This window comes from Choloepus didactylus, chromosome 3, assembly GCF_015220235.1.
Source record: "Choloepus didactylus isolate mChoDid1 chromosome 3, mChoDid1.pri, whole genome shotgun sequence".
NCBI lineage: Eukaryota > Metazoa > Chordata > Mammalia > Pilosa > Megalonychidae > Choloepus > Choloepus didactylus.
Window position 1 is genome coordinate 80409300 of NC_051309.1, and position 22155 is coordinate 80431454.

The 22155-nt window shown below is 35.7% G+C and overlaps 1 protein-coding gene across 5 annotated transcripts in view; it reads right to left on the bottom strand.

The window, feature by feature from the left end:
* Positions 1-22155, bottom strand: part of CDKL2 (cyclin dependent kinase like 2) — a 111792-nt gene that overhangs the window by 72621 nt on the left and 17016 nt on the right. For all 5 annotated transcript variants that reach the window (XM_037829985.1, XM_037829984.1, XM_037829987.1 and 2 more), the window contains exons 4-10: positions 18358-18536; positions 17155-17267; positions 15453-15592; positions 13493-13581; positions 7879-8014; positions 6776-7074; positions 6138-6231 (exon numbers count right to left, since the gene is read on the bottom strand). In XM_037829985.1, the coding sequence (XP_037685913.1) occupies positions 6138-6231; positions 6776-7074; positions 7879-8014; positions 13493-13581; positions 15453-15592; positions 17155-17267; positions 18358-18536 (1050 nt within the window). The remainder of the gene's footprint in view (positions 1-6137; positions 6232-6775; positions 7075-7878; positions 8015-13492; positions 13582-15452; positions 15593-17154; positions 17268-18357; positions 18537-22155) is intronic.

The following is a 22155-nucleotide window of genomic DNA, read 5'->3' on the forward strand; positions in this document are numbered from 1 at the left end:
GCCAGCCACGTGCCTTCCCAGCTAACAGAGGTTTTCCGGACACCATCGGCCATCCTCCAGTGAAGATAAGGAAACTTAGATACAGAGAACTTTAAATTACTTGCCTAAGACCACACATCTGGAGGAGGCGGGGCAAGATGGCGGACTGGTGAGCTGTATGTTTTAGTTACTCCTCCAGGAAAGTAGGTAGAAAGCCAGGAACTGCGTGGACTGGACACCACAGAGCAATCTGACTTTGGGCATACTTCATACAACACTCATGAAAATGCGGAACTGCTGAGATCAGCGAAATCTATAGACTGAGACCACACACCAGAGAATCTCAGAGCAGCCAGCCCAGCAGAGAGGAGACAGGCATAGAAAAAAAACAACACGAAAAACTCCAAAATAAAAGCGGAGGATTTTTGGAGTTCCGGTGAACATAGAAAGGGGAAGGGCAGAGCTCAGGCCCTGAGGCTCATATGCAAATCCCGAAGAAAAGCTGATCTCTCTGCCCTGTGGACCTTTCCTTAATGGACCTGGTTGCTTTGTCTCTTAGCATTTCAATAACCCATTAGATCTCTGAGGAGGGCCCTTTTTTTTAATCCTTTTTTCTTTTTCTAAAACAATTACTCTAAGAAGCCCAATACAGAAAGCTTCAAAGACTTGCAATTTGGGCAGGTCAAGACAAGAGCAGAACTAAGAGAGCTCTGAGACAAAAGGCAATAATCCAGTGGCTGAGAAAATTCACTAAACAACACAACTTCCCAAGAAAAGGGGGGTGTCTGCTCACAGCCATCATCCTGGTGGACAGGAAACACTTCTGCCCGTCGCCAGCCCCATAGCCCAGACCTGCCCCAGACAACCCGGTGGGACGGAAGCGCTTCAAATAACAGGCACACACCACAAAACTGGGCGTGGACATTAGCCTTCCCGGCAACCTCAGCTGATTGTCCCGGAGTTGGGAAGGTGGAGCAGTGTGAATTAACAAAGCCCCATTCAGCCATCATTTCAGCAGACTGGGAGCCTCCCTACACAGCCCAGCAGCCCAGAACCACCCTGGGGGGACGGCACTCACCTGTGACATAGCACAGTCATCCCTCAACAGAGGACCCGGGGTGCACAGCCTGGAAGAGGGGCCCACTTGCAAGTCTCAGGAGCCATACGCCAATACCAAGGACTTGTGGGTCAGTGGCAGAGACAAACTGTGGCAGGACTGAACTGAAGGATTAGACTATTGCACCAGCTTTAAAACTCTAGGATCACCAGGGAGATTTGATTGTTAGGGCCAAGCCCCCTCCCTGACTGCCCAGAAACACGCCTCATATACAGGGCAGGCAACACCAACTACACACGCAAGCTTGGTACACCAATTGGACCCCACAAGACTCACTCCCCCACTCACCAAAAAGGCTAAGCAGGGGAGAACTGGCTTGTGGAGAACAGGTGGCTCGTGGACACCACCTTCTGGTTAGTTAGAGAAAGTGTACTCCACGAAGCTGTAGATCTGATAAATTAGAGATAAGGACTCCAATTGGTCTACAAATCCTAAAAGAACCCTATCAAGTTCAGCAAATGCCAAGAGGCCAAAAACAACAGAAAATTATAAAGCATATGAAAAAACCAGACGATATGGATAACCCAAGCCCAAGCACCTAAATCAAAAGATCAGAAGAGACACAGCACCTAGAGCAGCTACTCAAAGAACTAAAGATGAACAATGAGACCATAGTACGGGATACAAAAGAGATCAAGAAGACCCTAGAAGAGCATAAAGAAGACATTGCAAGACTAAATAAAAAAATGGATGATCTTATGGAAATTAAAGAAACTGTGGACCAAATTAAAAAGATTCTGGACACTCACAGTACAAGACTAGAGGAAGTTGAACAACGAATCAGTGACCTCGAAGATGACAGAATGGAAAATGAAAGCATAAAAGAAAGAATGGGGAAAAAAATTGAAAAAATCGAAATGGACCTCAGGGATATGATAGATAATATGAAACGTCCGAATATAAGACTCATTGGTGTCCCAGAAGGGGAAGAAAAGGGTAAAGGTCTAGGAAGAGTATTCAAAGAAATTGTTGGGGAAAACTTCCCAAATCTTCTACACAACATAAATAAACAAATCATAAACGCTCAGCGAACTCCAAATAGAATAAATCCAAATAAACCCACTCCGAGACATATTCTGATCACACTGTCAAACACGGAAGAGAAGGAGCAAGTTCTGAAAGCAGCAAGAGAAAAGCAATTCACCACATACAAACGAAACAGCATAAGACTAAGTAGTGACTACTCAGCAGCCACCATGGATGCGAGAAGGCAGTGGCACGATATATTTAAAATTCTGAGTGAGAAAAATTTCCAGCCAAGAATACTTTATCCAGCAAAGCTCTCCTTCAAATTTGAGGGACAGCTTAAATTTTTCACAGACAAACAAATGCTGAGAGAATTTGCTAACAAGAGACCTGCCCTACTGGCAATACTAAAGGGAGCCCTACAGACAGAGAAACAAAGAAAGGACAGAGAGACTTGGAGAAAGGTTCAGTACTAAAGAGATTTGGTATGGGTACAATAAAGGATATTAATAGAGAGAGGGGAAAAATATGACAAACATAAACCAAAGGATAAGATGGCTGATTCAAGAAATGCCTTCACGGTTATAACGTTGAATGTAAATGGATTAAACTCCCCAATTAAAAGATATAGATTCGCAGAATGGATCAAAAAAAATGAACCATCAATATGTTGCATACAAGAGACTCATCTTAGACACAGGGACACAAAGAAACTGAAAGTGAAAGGATGGAAAAAAATATTTCATGCAAGCTACAGCCAAAAGAAAGCAGGTGTAGCAATATTAATCTCAGATAAAATAGACTTCAAATGCAGGGATGTTTTGAGAGACAAAGAAGGCCACTACATACTAATAAAAGGGGCAATTCAACAAGAAGAAATAACAATCGTAAATGTCTATGCACCCAATCAAGGTGCCACAAAATACATGAGAGAAACACTGGCAAAACTAAAGGAAGCAATTGATGTCTCCACAATAATTGTGGGAGACTTCAACACATCACTCTCTCCTATAGATAGATCAACCAGACAGAAGACCAATAAGGAAATTGAAAACCTAAACAATCTGATAAATGAATTAGATTTAACAGACATATACAGGACATCACATCCCAAATCACCAGGATACACATACTTTTCTAGTGCTCATGGAACTTTCTCCAGAATAGATCATATGCTGGGACATAAAACAAGCCTCAATAAATTTAAAAAGATTGAAATTATTCAAAGCACATTCTCTGACCACAATGGAATACAATTAGAAGTCAATAACCATCAGAGACTTAGAAAATTCACAAATACCTGGAGGTTAAACAACACACTCCTAAACAATCAGTGGGTTAAAGAAGAAATAGCAAGAGAAATTGCTAAATATATAGAGACCAATGAAAATGAGAACACAACATACCAAAACCTATGGGATGCAGCAAAAGCAGTGCTGAGGGGGAAATTTATAGCACTAAACACATATATTAAAAAGGAAGAAAGAGCCAAAATCAAAGAACTAATGGATCAACTGAAGAAGCTAGAAAATGAACAGCAAACCAATCCTAAACCAAGTAGAAGAAAAGAAATAACAAGGATTAAAGCAGAAATAAATGACATAGAGAACAAAAAAAACAAGAGAGGATAACTATCACCAAAAGTTGGTTCTTTGAGAAGATCAACAAGATTGACAAGCCCCTAGCTAGACTGACAAAATCAAAAAGAGAGAAGACCCATATAAACAAAATAATGAATGAAAAAGGTGACATAACTGCAGATCCTGAAGAAATTTAAAAAATTATAAGAGGATATTATGAACAACTGTATGGCAACAAACTGGATAATGTAGAAGAAATGCACAATTTCCTGGAAACATATGAACAACCTAGACTGACCAGAGAAGAAATAGAAGACCTCAACCAACCCATCACAAGCAAAGAGATCCAATCAGTCATCAAAAATCTTCCCACAAATAAATGCCCAGGGCCAGATGGCTTCACAGGGGAATTCTACCAAACTTTCCAGAAAGAACTGACACCAATCTTACTCAAACTCTTTCAAAACATTGAAGAAAATGGAACACTACCTAACTCATTTTATGAAGCTAACATCAATCTAATACCAAAACCAGGCAAAGATGCTACAAAAAAGGAAAACTACCAGCCAATCTCCCTAATGAATATAGATGCAAAAATCCTCAACAAAATAAAAAAAAAAAAAAAAACAGCTATAAAATGACATAATTAGTTTTAAAAAAACTATCTCCAAGTACAAAAAACAATATAAAATAACTAGTTTGAACTACCAGATATACACATGGATCTTTCAAAGAGTTGCAAGTAAACCCTTAAGAAATGTTTATAACAATTCACATCTCAGAATTAGGGCATAAAGCATGTGGGGTGGGTGTTGATCTTCATTCTAGAAGTTGAAAAAAGTCTAGGGTTTGCTCTGCCTGCATTAAATTTCATTAAAGAAAGACCACATTTTTTTTTTCTCCTTCTCTTTACCACCTTTCTTATTTGCCTCTTCCAAGGAAGGATAAACAGAAATAGGATCTAGAATTATCAGCCAGCCTGGATTATGCAACGCCTAAAGCAGGGTGATAGCAATTCCAGCAAAATGGTATTAAGCCACTACTTTGAAGCACCTTGTTGATCAAAATAATCTTGCAAAGCAGGCCAGGATTATGAAACACAAATGTTTACAAAGAAGTCAGCTGGGTGTATCAAAAAGGAAAGTACTACAGGCACAGAAATTGCCAGCTAAGAAAAATTAAAAGAAAAACAAATGGAATGTCCAAATCATGAGAGACAAAAAGAAGGCTATTTTTTTTTTTTTTTTATCAGCTCTGAGGAGAATGCGAGAGGTAGGGAAGGGAAACTTGTGAGAAAAATACTCCTCTGGGAAGACTTCCATACCTCTTTCTCCCCCTGAAAGAATTCATTCATTCAATACATTTCTTAAGTACCTTCAATATTGCAGACACTGTTCTAGGTGCTGATGTAGTGAGGAAAACAAACAAAGCACAAGTCCCTGCTCTCAGGAAGGTTTCATTCCACTGGGGGGAGACAGACAATACACAAATAAGCAGAATATAGAGGACGTTAGAGGTATGTGCCATGGGAAAAAAATTGAGCAAGGAAAGGGGAGAGAGAGTACTAGAAGGCAAAGTGAGTTACAATACTAAATAGGGTGATTAGGAGAGACCTCACAATAAGGTTTCAGGTGAACCAAGAAGCAGGGAAAACAAATTCATTGGGTTGTCTGGGAGGAGAATGTTCTAAACAGAGGAAATTGCAAGTACAAAAGCCAAAGGTAAGAGGATGCCTCGCCATGTTCCAGGAATAACAAGGAAATCAGTGTGGCTGGAACAAATTAAGCAAGAAAGAGCCGCAAGAGATGGGGTCAGAGGATGGGGGGAGTGAATCATGCAGGAACTTGTAGGCCACTGTAAAGACTTTGACCTTTACTTGAGATGACAAGCCAATGGAGGGTTTTAAGCAGAAAAGTGATGATGATTTCACTTAACTTTGAAAAGAAACATTCTGGCAGCTATGTTGAAAGTAATAATGCTCCTTCCTGTGCTACCTATGAACCTTGTACATACTTCTCTTACAATCTGACATTATAATTTGTTGATCCCCTACTAGAACATGGTCTCTTGAAGGGAGACTGACTTATTTATCTTCAATGTCTTACACGTAATAGACGATGAATAAATATTTGCTAAATGAATTAAAAGAAAACGTTCACCAAAAATCTGGTGAGGGTAAGATAGTCAGATAATTTATCTTCTCATCCACTCTAAAAAAGAACTGATCACCAAACATTAGGTTAAGGAAATTTACCATGTTACTGAAAAAATTGAAACAGATAATAATATAACATTTTATATTTAAACTTTCACACTTTTAGATCACTTTCACATTTATAACCATGACAGGCTGGGGTGATATATGCATAATTAAGGTTTCATTCATGACATGTCTCCAAATACAATTCTCAGTCCTTCACTATCATATTTAATATTAACAAAATTCTAGAACTGATTAATGCTTGCACTTCTACCACTGAGAACAATTTACTTACTGATGTGGTAACATTAATATTATAAATGCCTGATGGAGAATGTTTATTTGGTTTAACAAATGGTATGTAATACTTTTTGGTTTTCTCATCCAATCTGTAACAACAAAAGAAAACTTAAGTTAGAACCAGCTGTAACCATCTTAAGCACAAAACCAATGACACAACACCAAGTGGCATGCTGTGTAATAAGAATTTAATGCCTATTCTCAAATATGCAATGCACACAGATCTAGCGAAGCATTCTATCCTCTACCACTACCCTTATGTCTCCCACCCAGCCTCCAGCTTCCACCAAATAAATTACCTCCCTCTCAGCAAAATTCCCAAACAGAGCTCCTTTGTACCCACAACTATGCCATGCAGCAGCAGACACTCAAAATCAATTATCTCTTTTATTAGAACAACCTCCCTTTAATTAGACTAAATAGCTCTTTACCTTAAACAGTATGACTATTTTCTTAGGTGAATCTTTTTTGATCTACTGCTAATAATTTTCATAACATAGACCAGAAATTCTTTTGAAACAGCAACATGACAAGAATGAATAGCACCCCAAAGCCTGAGGATAATAATACAATGTGGCTGAATTTGTAAATATTCTTTTAAGCAGATTTTGGTCTTATTTCCCTAATTCATACCTGCAACTCTGAACTCCTGGGATAGTACCTATTCCAGAATTAATATTAGGTGCCACTGCAGAAAGATTTTGCATAAGTGGGGGAACTGCCTTGCCAGGATTCTTTGTATGCTCCATACTGCCATTGCTGCAATTTCCGAGGCTTGTGGAAGGCACCATTTTGATGTGGCTTGTCCCGTTGTCATGGAGACAGCTAGCATTTGAAGCTCGACCGCCTTTTTCAGTTTTTTCTCCATCAATTTTTGATCCTTTTATTTTAAATACTTTAGATTCCTTAATTTGGGGATCAGCATTTGTATCCTGACATAATAAAAATGTTAAGATCTGAGAAGAATGAAAAACACCACTTCCTATAAAGTACTATCAACTAGAGCAGAATTCCATAGATACTACAATTTTGTGCTCCTGATTTCTTTAGTCTCCCTGTAGAATTAAAACTAATCCTGAGATTCTTATGCAGACATTTATTGTGAAATACAACCAGAATGGAAATGCAATTCATACTAACTTTGATATCATACATATATATTAATTTCAGGGGGAAAAAAACATGGAAGAGGAATCAAGAATACCCACATTTGTTCCTATATGTTCAGAGCCAAGAAACACAAAATTGAAACCATTTCTCTTTATTGTTTTGGTTTATTTGAAAAAATGGGAGTGGGTCAGTGGTGAATTTGAATTACCTTACCAAGAACAGATTCTGGATAACTTACCAGGAAAAAATAAATATCAAAATCTCAATTTTAAAATGCTCTACTTTATATAAAACTTTTAAAATGATATTTTATGTTGTATCATTTAAGGAAAAAATAATGGTGTGTGTTTGTTTGTGTCCGTGTGTTGTCCTTGAATGATTTCCTGATGAGCCCTATTGCACAGTCATACACAGTAAGCACTCAGTATACACTAAGATTTTTTTTTTAAAAGGTAACGTCTATAGAGACGATATTTATTTTGCAACTAAGCTAAAAGTCAATGACATGCTGAGTGGTGACACTCAGAAAACTTTTTTTAATCTTTACTTTTTTCCTCAAAATATTAAAAGATAATCGGGTATGTTAAATTTAAGATACAATACACATTTAAAATATGGACATTTACCTGCACCACAAGTGTTTTTCTTTCTTCACCTAAGGAATCATCTTTTTCTTTTTCCTTCTTTCTGTTTTGGGGTTTTTTAGACAAAGAAATATTTCTGCCATCTTTCTGTATTTTTAACTGTAGCTCATGAGAAAACCTACATAAAAGTATATTTGTCAATAAAATGAAACTGTATGAGACATCTAAACAGAACACAAAATTGGTTTTCAAAATATTTACTTTTAAAAATAGAGCTTTTAACTAGAAGGAAATACTTGAAACTGTTGAACTGCAACCCAGTAGCCTTGATTCCTGAAGATGATTGTATAACTAGATAGTGTGTGACTGTGACTGTGAAAACCTTGTTGGCTTATACTCCCTTTATTCAGTGTATGGACAAATGAGTAGAAAAATGGGGACAAAAATTAAATGAATAATAGGGGAGAATGGGGAAGATGAGATGTTTTAGGTGTTCTTTTTTACTTTAATTTTTTTTTAGTATGAAAATGTTCAAAAGTTGGCTGTGGTGACGAATGTACAATTATATGACAGCACTGTGAATAATTAATTGTGCACTTTGGATGACTGTATGGTATGTGAATATATCTCAATAAAATTGAATTTTTAAAAAAATGAGGTTTTGAAACTAGATTTATTTAAAATGAGAAAAATTATGACATAGATCAGCAGTTATGCAAGGATGGTCTGTAGAGCCATGGAGATCCCTAGAATCTTTCAGGAATTCACAAGATCAAAGTTATTCTCATCTTAATACAAAGATGCTATTGGTCTTTTTCACCATAAAGACCTTTGCACTGATGATGCAACAGCAATGGTAGGTAAAACTGTTGGCACCTTACCATGATTCAAAGCAGTGGTACCAAATGGTACTAACAGTCACTGTATACTTCACAGCCACACATTCTCAATAAAAAAAAACCAAAAAACAAAAAACACATTTTACTTAAGAATGTCCCTGATGAAGCAGTAAAAATGTATTATTTATATTAAATCTAAATGCTAGAATAAATATCTTTTTCATACTCTGTGTGACAAAATAGGAAATATGCTAAAGCACTTCTGCTTTATACCAATGTATAATGGATGTCTTAAGAAAAGTATTTGTATGATTGTTTGTGATACAAACTGAACTAGCCACTTTTTTCATGGAACAACATTTTTGCTTGAAAGACTGAGGGAAAAACTATGGTTATTGAGAGTTGGGGTATTTGGCAGACAATTTCTTTTAAAAAAGTGAAATTAAGGGAAAGCCTTTCACTTCAAGGAAAACAACTGACAAATATTTGTGTCAATGATAAAGTTCTAATTTTTAGGCAAAGATTACAATTCTCTTAAACCTGTATCCATTACTGTGTTTTACAGTTTCCCAATACTTAGACTTTTCTGATGAGATAGAATGTGACTTTTTGATATTGTATAATGAAATATATCTAAGAAATCAATATTTTCCTAATGACTAAAGCATGATGTTACAAAATCATGCACAGGTAAAAGATCTATTCATAATGAAAGATGGATGGATTTTAATGTAACAGAACAAGAAAAATTCATTGATATGATTTCAGATTTCACAGTCCAACCAATCCTATAAGAAAGTACTACTTACCAAGTTTTGGTTTAGTATCAAAGAAGAATACCCACAATTATCTAAAAGACTATCAAAATACTCCATTTTTCAACTACATAGTTGTGTGAAGTCAGTTTCTTCATATACTTCAACCAAAACAACATGCGACAACTGAGTGCAGAAGCAGATATAACAATCCAGCTGTCTTTTATTAAGCTAGGTATTAAGGAGATTTACATTTTCTCATTATTTTTCATTTTGGAAAATATAATTATTTTTCATTTAAAAATGTTATTTATGTTAATATGTGTGACAGCCAACAGGAAAGTGTGCTTCTCAAGTCTTAAGAAAACCTGTTGGGGAGAGCACAGTTGACTAACAGGCCCAGCTGCTTCCTCTTTTGGTTAACCTTCACATCAGACCTAAGGCCACACTCCCTCAGCCAATGCCTAAGAGAGGTGAAAGTACTAGTGTTATACCCATTCCTGCCTGGGGCAAGACTCTTGCAGTTGGATTCTTTCAACAAGCAACCTTTGCTTACTTACTTATCAACCCAGCTAAAACTTTCTCAGAGGTGTGCTGTGGTCTGAGATTTTTCCTACCCAAATTCTCCCTTATATCTCCCCCTTCCTAAGTGTCAGAACTGCATTGTATACTAAAGTCACTCTCTGTCTTCTTTCTTTTTCTTCACAAAATAAAAGACTGCACATCCAATCCAGATCGTGACATCTGCTTCTTGAGGAACCCAAACTAACACAACATATAATGGCTTTATTACTGTTATTTTTGAATGAATCATGGGTAAATATTTTTAAATTTTGTTTTGATTTCTAATATGGCAAATATCAATTGATATACCACTCATAAATAAAAGTTCTTTGAGGTCCTCAATAATTTTTAAGAGTATAAAGGGGTCCCAGGATAAAAAAAAATTTTTTTTAGAAAACCTGTCCTAGATATACATGATCATATTTAAAACTAGGTAAAGGATCAATTCAGTGCTTTATTCAGCATATTATTGATACTCCATAAATTTTATTAATAATGGCAATCAACAATGATTTGGAATAAATTTAGTAGGTGTTGTAGCTAATGCAATATTCTTTTCTATACTCTGTTAAAGAGGAGATAAATAACTCTCTAATATAGTGGCAGGGTGAATGTGGGCCTTAGAGACTTACATATAAGCATACTCAAGTCTATTACCACAAAAAATTCACAGTTTCTTTTCACACTCAGGAGTTTTATAATAATCTGTAAACATTCTTGGAACAAACAGTCCTAGTATCCATGATCATATTTTCAATTAAATAAGACACCATGCTAGGCTTTTTTAAAGTGTACTAAATATGATACAGTCAATGACTTAAAAAAGCTTTTAACCTGATTGTGAAGACTATATATAAATATACACATACATATAAATATTTAGCAAAATACTTGGTAATACTGATAAGGGCCCCATGAGTGGTAGTGACAGTGTGAGTCCCTTGGAGGTTAAGTTTTTGTGGGTAGGAATAGCCACAGAAGGCTTCAAAAAGATGGAGACCCTAAGGAAAGCCTTGATTCTAAGAAGCAGAGGAGACAGTACACTCCTTGTTGGAATGTTGCACAAGAAAATCAGCAAAGATGGGGCCATGATCCCAAATAGTGTCCTGGGATTAATTAACCTGTCAGGCAGAAATCAGAGATTTGTGTCAGTAGAACAGCAGGAGCTGAGCTGAAGACCATTTCTGGTCTTCAAGACCAATAGTCAAAAACAGTCAATAGTCAAAAAACTCCAAGCTGAGGAGTTTAAATTTGGTCTGGTAATCAATGAAGAATCATTGAATGATTCTGAGCAAGAAGAGGAACATAATTTAATGCACTGTTTCAAGAAAATGAATCTATCCGCTGATTGAGAAACAGATTAGAGAAGAGAGACAGGAGACCAGGCAGACCAAGCACAAAACAGGAAATAAACTAACAATAATACTTTGATTATTTTTTTAACAAAAGACTTTTCCATATAGCCTGATTTCTCTTTAACCCAGTCTTAATGTCTTCCAAGATTCATATGAGGATTTAGGATTTTGTAATAATAGTTAATTGGTGTTTTCAAAAAGGGAACATATATGATATCCCTAGCCTCAATTCTTACTTGCAATGTAAGCCTAATGAAGTGATTTAATTTCCCATTTTATGGGAAATCAGTAAAAATTCCCATTTTATGTATCATAAATTCTCATCTGAAACAGCTGACAATTATTCATAACTGTCCCAGAATAACCTCCAGCATTAATCAGTTGAGAGGTTTTGTACTTAGAGATACATCTATATAGTATATTTCTAGTTTAATGTGTTTTTTCATCTTACATGCTAAAGTCAGATTCCAGAGCCCAAATGATCATAATCCTGTATTTGCTAAGGAACAGTCTTTCCTCTGGAGCTGCCCATTGGCCTGCTGAGACTTTCCTTGCACAGTTTGAATTTCCTCCTGGCTCTCTTCAGAAATGTCAGACCTGCCTCGATGTCCCTGCCAATTCCTGCTCCCTCTCCCCTTTATCTCTCACATTTTCCCCTTGAGGTTTTAACTCCTTGGTGTCACCTTCCTATAGGATCTGAACTGACACAGCACCTCAGATGAATATTATACACAATTTCCTTTAGGAACAGCGGTGCTATATATGCAGTCAGTGATTAATTACAACTGTATTATTTTAAAAGAAGTTGAAATACAATAGTATTAACACTAGAAAATCCTGGATAACATTCATTTATATTTCTTTCAATTCATCATTCAACATCAATTCTAATTCCACAAATCATATAAGGTAAAAGTAATTAATGTAGCAAATTTATTTGCCTAAGAGGAGACAGCATCATAAACATTAATTGAGCATATATTTTTGCCAGACTCTGTTCTAGGTGCTGACATATTGATAAAAGATAAACAAATCAGTTGATAAAGCTTTAAATGAAATCAAACATCATCATAGAAGTACTATAGCAGGCAGGGATTTCACCTTTATGATTCTCAAGCCATTTACCACTTGCAGATGTGTTCTATAAAATGATCTTTTTTCTGTTTATGTTTTTATGTTGGCTATAATTTTACTTTATTTTGTCAACTTCAAGTTATGTCTCATTTCAATTCACAATTGAAATACATTTTAAAAGGATAATATATTTCTTTAAGTTGTGTTCCTCAAGTACCTCAAGAGAAGGGTACTCAAGAATTTCTTTTGCTTTATATAAGCTGTTTTTATTTGAAAAAATCACAGAACTGAAGGGGTAGTCAGCAGACCTGAGGGCCTATTTTTCTGAGCCTCCAAGGTGCTCAGAAAAATAACTCAATCTCCAAGAAGAATGATTCACAGTAAACAAGTCTGATAGAAAGAAAATTACCTAAAGTTAGGTGGGTGAAGTAGATCTGGATATAACGCAATGTCTTTCACCTAGTCTCTTTTTAGACCTGATTTTATGCCTAGGTCCTAGGAAAAGGGGCTGCTATGGGAAAACAGTAAGTGAAGAAGCCATTTAAATCGCTGTAGAACACTGAGAATGCAAGCTGTCAGCTGTATGGATGCCAGCAGCTGGAGCAGCACAAGAGATTGTGCCAACAACTCTGGCACGTGCAGGTTTTGTACATCAAGGTCTCTAGCACATCTGTGGGATCGGCAGGCTCATAGGCTTGGCCTGCTGTGAGTTTGGCAGTAACAGTGATAGTGCCTTTGCAATTGCATCAGCACCTAAGATGATGGCAGCACATAGTTATCTGGAAGCAACACATAAATCAGTTATCTGAGTGGTAAATGTCACCACAGAAAGAAAGGCATGAAGTGACTACTTCATGACAACCAAGAGCACTAATTAAGTGAATGCAGAGGACCATCCCTAGGACTTGCATTATTGCTAATGGTGAATAGGAGCAGGGCAATTGATAAATTCAGATCCTTCAAAAATAGATGGGGGCAGAAATAAAAGAAATACTGTTTGTTATTATTTTGGTGACCTTACTTTAACCCTAAGTTGGCATGGCCTGGAAAACATGAATCAGTACTCTACCTCTCAGCAAATCCATCCATACGAAAGAAATCATGGTGCAGGAGCTCAGCACAGAAGGGCCTTTTGTCTGGGTCAATATGTAAGCATTTCTGAAAGACCAATGAATACATTCAATTCATATCAAAGTAAACCACCTATATTTAAATTTCTAATTATAGAAAAATATATAACTCCTCTTTATATTCAATGAGTAAATATTTGTAATCAATGATAAAAAATAAAGCACATATTTAGACAATGACCATCAGTGGTTGCTGATATCACAAAAAGAAAGACCAGGCATTCACTGCCTGAGTGGAAATATACAAATCCCATATTAAATAGTCTTGCCAAAAAATCAAGCTCTGATTCCAATCAAGCTCTAGCTCTACTATGAGTTAATAAGAAATACAAGCACAGAGGAACATGTTAAACTATACTATGTGGGAAATTTTTAGGGACAAAAAACCTAGTTTCTTCAACAATAAATTTCAAGATTTAAACAAAAAAGAAAGAACGAAGAAGAGCTTAGAAATTAAGAGTCTTAAGAGACATATCAATCAATTGCAATCTATAGACTTCATTTGGATCCTAATTCAAACTTAAAAAGAAATTCTAAGACAATCAATGAAATTTTGAACATTGACTAGATATTTTATGATATTAAGAATCTGTGAATTTTTTTTAAAATTTAAAGTCCTGGAAGAATGGAAGGGAAAGGACAAACTATGTGCTTGTGACTATGCTAGATGCTTTACATAGGTGATTTTATTTTAATGTACAGTCTTATTCTGATTCATTAGAACCCCCTTGATGCCAGTAAAAACAGAAGGGACTCAATAAATAACTACAAATGAACAAGAAAAGTTCTATTAATAATTGAAATATTTAGAAGCGAAATGATATAATATCTGCAATTTGCTTCAAAATTCTCCAAAAACAGCAAAGCAAAACAACAACAAAAAAAACAAAAAACAGTTGAGGGGAGTGTAGATAGATGAAATAAGATTGGCAAAAGTTTGATAGTGTTGAAGCCAGATAATAGGTACATGATAGATCATCATAATACTATTCTTTCTACTTTCTTTTCTATGTTTGAAAATTTTCATAATAAAATGCTTTAAAAGTTATATGATTCAATTATAATGGACACAAGTTGGAAAACAGCTTTGCCTTTATTCTCTTAAACCTCTTCACATGCAGATTATAAAGCTTGTCCCAATGAAATATATTTGTATCTGTTAGAAAATTATGTAGAAAAGTAGAAATGTGTTATTCTAAGAACTTGTTATAATTAGTTATAAGCTTACTAAACTTATTTTTTAAGTGAGTTATTTAAAGAATAAAAAAGCAAAGAAACCATCCTGGTATTTTAGACATATTAATTTTATCAATACTTTAAGACAATCTGAACTGAGTACTACTGGAGATAACAGCCCGAAATATACATTTTTAGAGCCAATTCGAACCAGTGATAATCTCCCTATTATCTTCCTCAATCAAATACAAAGCAAAAGAGATGAGCATTTCTAAATGAGCTTCAGTGAATCCACTGGCTAAGCAAAAACTCCTTTGACAATACACTACTGGCCATGATGCTATCTATGCCTTACAAGTTAGCATTTTCCTACTTCTCCATCGTTTTATTTTCTTATCCTACTTTTCTTCTGTTTTCCAGTTATACAAGGCTAGGTTTTAAATGTTAAACATTAAAAACATAATTATGAGTATGTTTCCATGCTTAAAATATGCTAGATCACACTAATGGTTTCTTAATGAGTTTAAACAAGTAAAATTAAAACAAGTAAAATTTTCTCTGAAGACTCCCAGCAAAAATTAATTAAATTCTTAATGTACAAAAATAAAAAGCCTCAGAGGAAATTGTGGGCATAAAAGATCAACTAGATAAGGAAAAAGGAGAAAACCAAGTCTCCATAATTTAAGTTCCCTGTCATAAAGAGAAAAAGAAAAGTATGATTACCTTTGCTAAATCTATCACTACTTCAGAGAGCTTGGGATAGCGTCTTTCAAGAGGTTCTGTTTCCTTGATTTCAGGCAATCTTACTCCAGCAAAGACAGGATTTTTATAAAATAGCTCCTGATGTCTTGGAATTAAATTACCTGGAAGTAAAAACAGCACATGTCTCTATTATTACACAACATGAGAGAAATGGTGAAGAGACAGGTGGTATGGAAGAGAGGGAAGAGTGGAACACGGCTTAAGGAATTTGGGTCTCTCTCAGCATACAATATCAACGAAAGGCAGTGCTGTTATTGTGGCAGCAATGTGGCAGCTAAATTGTGGCTTTGACACAAGTCAATTCAAAGAAATTAACGTTCCTATCTCAACATCCTCATTTAAAAAAGTTCACATGCCACTATAAATAGAATTAAAGAAGTGAAGGGAACATAGGAAAAGGGCAGAAAAAGAAGCAATTTATAATTTTCTTGGTGCAAGTACAGCACTTGTTTCTAGAAACAAAACAAAGTATTGATCAAAACAGTAAAAATAATAAGAAAATTTCCTAATTTAGTATAAAATATATATGAAAATATTACTTTAATAAAAAAATCTATTTTAATAAACTATTGTATTGTTACTGCATTTCTAACCTGGAAACTTAAAATCAAATACTTAAGTTACCCCCAAGTGTTTTCCTCTTATTTCCATTTTCCAAGATCTTTCTTTCAATATGAAGTTGATATTTCAACAAATATATGAAGACTTTGATAGTCTAGCTTTAAAATTTTGTCCAAAGCACTAACAACAAAAGTCAAACCTGAGGTGTTCTAGTTTGCTAAGCTACTCAAAGTAGATACCATGAAATGTATAGGCTTTAACCATGGTAATTTATTAACTTACAAGCTTCAGTTCTGAAGCAGTGAAAATTACCAAACTGTAGGCATCATTAAGACAATGCTTTCTTCCTGAAGACCAGCTGCCAGCGATCCTGGACTCCTCTATCACTTGGCAAGGCACACGGTGGCATCTGCTGGACTCTCTCTTCTCTTCTGGGTTTCATTCCTTTCAGCTTCTTGCTTCTGTGGCTTTTTTTCTCTCTCTCTCTGTATTCATCCTTTTTTATGAGGGACGCCACTAAGAGATTAAGACCTACACTGGGCCACATCTTAAGCGAAGTAATGGGTGTGGACCCATTATAAGATCCTAAGCAAAAACTTAGGTGTGGACCCATTATAAGACATAATAGGTCCATACCCGCAGAAATGGATTAGCTTTAAGAACACAGTTTTCTGGGGTATATATAATTTCAAACCACTACATGAGGCAAGATTGAACTGCCTTGGAAGTCTCTGTCTATCCTTCGACTTAGAAGACTAGGATGAGGGCAATAATCATAACATACCAAAAGCTGGCTTACCCACAGATAATGAATGATCATTTGCATCCTTTCTACATGTGATTTATTGAATGTAGAAGTGCAGGCAAATATACAATCTCTGCTCTTTTCTTATTTATTTAATTTTCTTAATTAAGATCATGTGTTAGATACACCAAAGCCAGATTGAGAAGAAATATATATACTGGTGAAATTGTCTGATTTGCTCCCTACCTCCACTTAAAAGATATATCTTTAATATAGTAATGGCTTCTAAAATCAACACAAACAAAAACACGGGGGAATAAAAAAATTCAAACTTAAAATGCAGATGTATAATCTTACCCAAACACAGCATAATATGATATAGCTGATCAATATCAGAATCTCCAGGAAATAGGGGTTCCCCCATGAGCATTTCTGTTACCAAACAACCAATGGCCCACACATCAACAGCCCTGAAAGAAAAGCAACATGGTGTAAAGTATCTCTGGCAATCCTAACATGTTTAATTAATGAAAATCACTGTGACTGAATCTGTTCTGTATGCTATTTGGTATTCTTCATAGTGAGGATAGTAGTAATATGCCTTAAATTACTTATAATTATACATTTCCCTACAAACTAAAAGTACTAACTCTCAATTTCATAAGTCAGATTTCCAGAAACTTCAATCATGTGGCATAGGGGGAAAGGCTTCTGAATAGCCAAAACAAAAAGCATATTATAAGAAAGAAGTGGTTGTTGAAGACAAATATAGTCACAACAAGAAGGACTGAAAACTAAAAGAGAAAATAGAAAACCTCAATAGAAGAACTCAAAGAAATATGCTGGAGTCATTTTGCATAGGGAAAAGTACCTTGAAATTGCATAAGGGCATTGCTGAATTATGAAACGATAGAAAAAATACAGCATGATAATAAAATGAGAACCTAGAAAGATCAAGAAAATATTAAATGTTGTGTATTCTGAAAACAGAGAAATTATAGAAAATATTTTAGACGGATTTCTGTCTATCAAAAGCAGTAAAAGTTGCAAGCTTTTCTTCTTTGGAGAATTCACTTATGTAGGCATAATGGTTTTTAAAATAATTTATGTTTTAAAAACAACTTTTCACTCAATTATGTTTCCCTAAGTTATGCTTCCCCACTCAAGTTCAGCTACTCCATCCTGCCTCATTCCAACAGTGTCAGATTTATCAAATCAATGTTAATCTCTCTTTACAAGTAGTCATGTATATACATGTATAAATACATACATACATGTATATTTTTCCAACCCACTGTAAAAAACAGACAACTTACTCAGTTTGATTTTTCCACCTTTAAAAGAAATAAACCCACCCTAACTTGTTTCACAAGAATGTTTAAAGGAGAAGCACCAAAAATAATAAATCACTTTCTAAAGTGCTCTAAACTCGATGCTTCCTTTCAGTCTTAGAGGGATCATTTATTATATTAGAAAAATATTCCATTTTAGCAAGAAAAGAGTTAAGATATCCTCATTCTCCCCATTTCCCACCCCCCACCTTCATTACTGATCTCTTACTTGCCATACTTGACATCACCAACCAATAGTTCTGGAGCTCTGTACCATCGGGTTGCCACATAATCTGTATAAACCTCTCCAGGAGATGCCAATGTCCGGGCAAATCCAAAATCGCATAACTTTACAATGCCAGACTGGGAGACTAATATATTCTCTGGCTTTATATCTCTGTGAATGATCTAAGAAAAAAAACAGAGCCTGACATATGTTGCCACATCAGATTATTGCTTAAGTACCTGCCATGTGCAGGGCACTATTTTCATTCCTGCAGAGTATCACTAAAAGTTTCTGACTTTAAAGAGCCTGGGACCTAGTTGGGCAAGAAAAACCATTTATGCTTGAAATTTTATTTAAACCACTGAAAATATTGGATGAAATATCATATATTATTAATTACCAAATTAACTGTTCAGTTAATGACTGCTCTCAAGATTGAGAGAGAAAAGCCTTTTTTGAAAACTGGGTGTGGTCAAGGAAAATCTTTATGAAAGGGGTGCACTCTAAGACAGGTCTTTAATACTAGGTGTAATCTGGATAAATGTAGTAACGCAAAGGCAATCCAAATAACAAGTAAATGTAACAAGGAGAGCAAAAGGGTGGAAATGGGAACAGATCAGGAGACTGCGGAAAGTTTTTTTCCTAGAGTAGAGGTTGCATAATAGGGAGGAAGGGGAAGCCTCAACTGCCAGCTGAGGTGGTCAAGGCCATAGGTACCCATGGAAGTGACATGATCAGTGCAGAGTTTAAAGATGTTGGCTATAAACAAGCTAAAGCAGAGAAAGGAACTGGAGAAGAGCAGTGGGACAATTACGAGGTGATAAGGAACTAAGCCAGGGTGGTGCTCAGAGAAATGGAAAGGAAGGGAAACAGTCTAGAAATACTTTAAAACAATAATCAGATGTTAAGAAATAGCTCAGGTATTTTATTTAAATCCGAGAATCTAAAAGAATGGAAATCCTATTATCAAAAATAGAAAAGTCTACATAAAGAGTTAGTTTGGTGGAAAAATCAGTAGTTTAGTTTTAGCCCGATGGAGTTTTGGGTGAACTGCAGAGCAGCCAGCTGGAGGCATTCATCAGGCAGTTAGAAATGTAAAGAGGGAGAAGCAGGGTCAGTGATTAAGTTTCTAAAGGACAGTCTATGGAGGGAGAAAATTGGACACTGGGATAGAAACAACATGAAAAATTCTATAGCTAGACAAAACAGATTCTTAGACCTAATTCTTTAATATAAGTAAATATTAAATATATATATTTGTTTTAAACCCTTTCAGAGTACCAGCAACCTAAATGGCGATCTGCCATTGCTGAGCATTTTGCATAGGCTACCAATGTCTACTACCATAGTAATGAGGGCATGCTTCCGTCCCAAGCAGTCCCACAGCTGTAGTAGAAAGAGCTGACCTAGGAGTTGGGAGACCTGAGCTCCAGTCTCAGGTTTTTAGTATAGCCATAGGTAACCCAGACTTTCTAGGTATGTCTTCGTATGCCCCAAATGAGGAGGCTGACACACGTGATCTTCATGTTCCCTTCTACTCTAATACTCTATGACTTTAGGGTAGACAACAACATAGAACTTAGGTACACTGATATGAGCAGACTTTTTGCTAAAAGCTATCACTGCAGGCTAGGGTGGTTAGGAAAAGTTTTATGAAAGGGTGTGATCTAAATATTTAGGAATGACCTAAATAAATGATTATAACTAGTAATTTCAGCAAGAAGGCTATTCAAGCATCTACAAATACCTCATAATGCTCTATACTATTTGGGTCAAGTTTGAATTGACAGCAACCTTAAATTTGTTTTCCAACTATGTTACTCAGCCTGGCTCACAAAAGGATTAAAATGCTATTTTTAAAACAGCACCACCAGCTGTTGAACTTCCTCTAGTTTCCTCCTGATCACATCCAGCTTCTGCAAGTATAGTTGAGTCCCTGGATGCTGTGCATATATATGAATACTTACACAATGAATAATATATTTAAAAATAAATGTTTCCATTTTCTTTAAGTGAGATGTTTCATCTTTTTGTGTATGTATACATGTATATATTTATGTATGCATGTATACATGTATGTGTGTGTTTATTTATTTATCCCCTCCCCTACCAGAACTATTTGCTTTAAGAATAGAAACATTAACTGCCCAGAAAACAAGAAATTAATTTTATTGCAAAAACATGTATGACATAAAATTTGCCATTTTTACCATTTTTAAGTATTCAATTCAGTGGCATTAATTACATTCACCATGTTGTGCTACCATCATCACCATCCATTACCAAACTCTTTCATCTTCCCAAACAAAAACTCTGTACCCATTAAGCAATAACTCCCTGTTTTCCCTACCCTTGGCCCCTGGTAACCTCTAATCTACTTTCTAACTCTATCAATTTTCTTATTCTAGATATTTCAAATAAGTAGAATCATAGAGTATTTGTCCTTTTGTGTTTGGCTTATTATGATATACTTTAATAACAGCAATGATAGCTAACACTTGGGAATTTAGTATATTATCAGGTACTATTCTAAGTGTTTAACATGCTTTTACTTTTATTTTATCCTCACAATAACCCTATAAGATAAGGCCCTACTATTATCTTCATTTAATAGGGGGGCTGAGAGTAAGGACTGAAGAAGAGGTATCAGAGGTTTGAGGCGAGAGAGGGTATAAAAATCACAATCTGGAAGAGGTTAAGTGTAAATGGACTGATGAAGACCTTGTGGATCACACCCCCTTTATCTAGTGTATGGATGAGTGGAGGAATGGGGATAAAAACTAAAGGACAAATGGGGTGGGATGGGGGGATGATTTGGGTGTTTTTTTTTCACTTTTATTTTTTATTCTTGTTCTGGTTCTTTCTGATGTAAGGAAAATGTTCAGAGATAGATTGTGGTGAAGAACGCATAACTATGTTATCATACTGTGGACAGTGGATTGTATATCATGGATGATTGTATGGTGTGTGAATGTATTTCAATAAAACTGAATTTAATAAAAAAAAAAAAAGAGTAAATGGACTGAAAAAAACAGTATGAGATTGTCAGGCAACACTAGAGTTCCCTTGAAGTAACTTGTCATAAATAAGACTGCACTCAGTTCTCATCCCACTAAAATTCTCGTTTTATAGTTTGCAAAGATACATGAAACTTCTGAAGCTTATCTGGGGAACCACTGGATATTAATACTCTCTGCCTTAAAAAGACAGGATGACACCCATGCCAGCAACATGTGACTGTAAACTTCCTGAATGTATTAACATACCCAAAGGCAGAATATGTTATTAAACATGTGTTGATTAGCCATGAAAGTATAAAAAAATGGAGGGCTGCCAAGAAAAAAGGTAGGAAGAGCCCACTCACTCTTTATAAGGGAGAGACCAATGATACATTTTATATCCTGGTTCCACTGGCAAGCCTATCCTTAGTGGGCAAATGAATGCAAGGAGTTCAGCCATGAAACTTCAAGAATTACAGGCCCTTCAGCAAGATGTCATCTTTGTTATAAGAAGGATGACTCAGTCTTTTAGATTGATGCCCTTAAACATTTGATTCACTTACACCTCCTACTGGTCTGATTCCCTGCCACCCAACATTATACTTTGCTACATACTGTAGAGATTGAGTGTAATAATCCCATGTGTTCACATGTATTCTATGCCTGTCACAATTATCTCTCTTTTGTCTCTTTCTAATTTACTAAACTGGTATTCAGTCTCCTGAGCTTGTTTAATGTGACTCTGCCCTAAGAGACAGATACAGTCTCAAAATTAGTTTGTCAAAATTAATTTTCTGAGTTA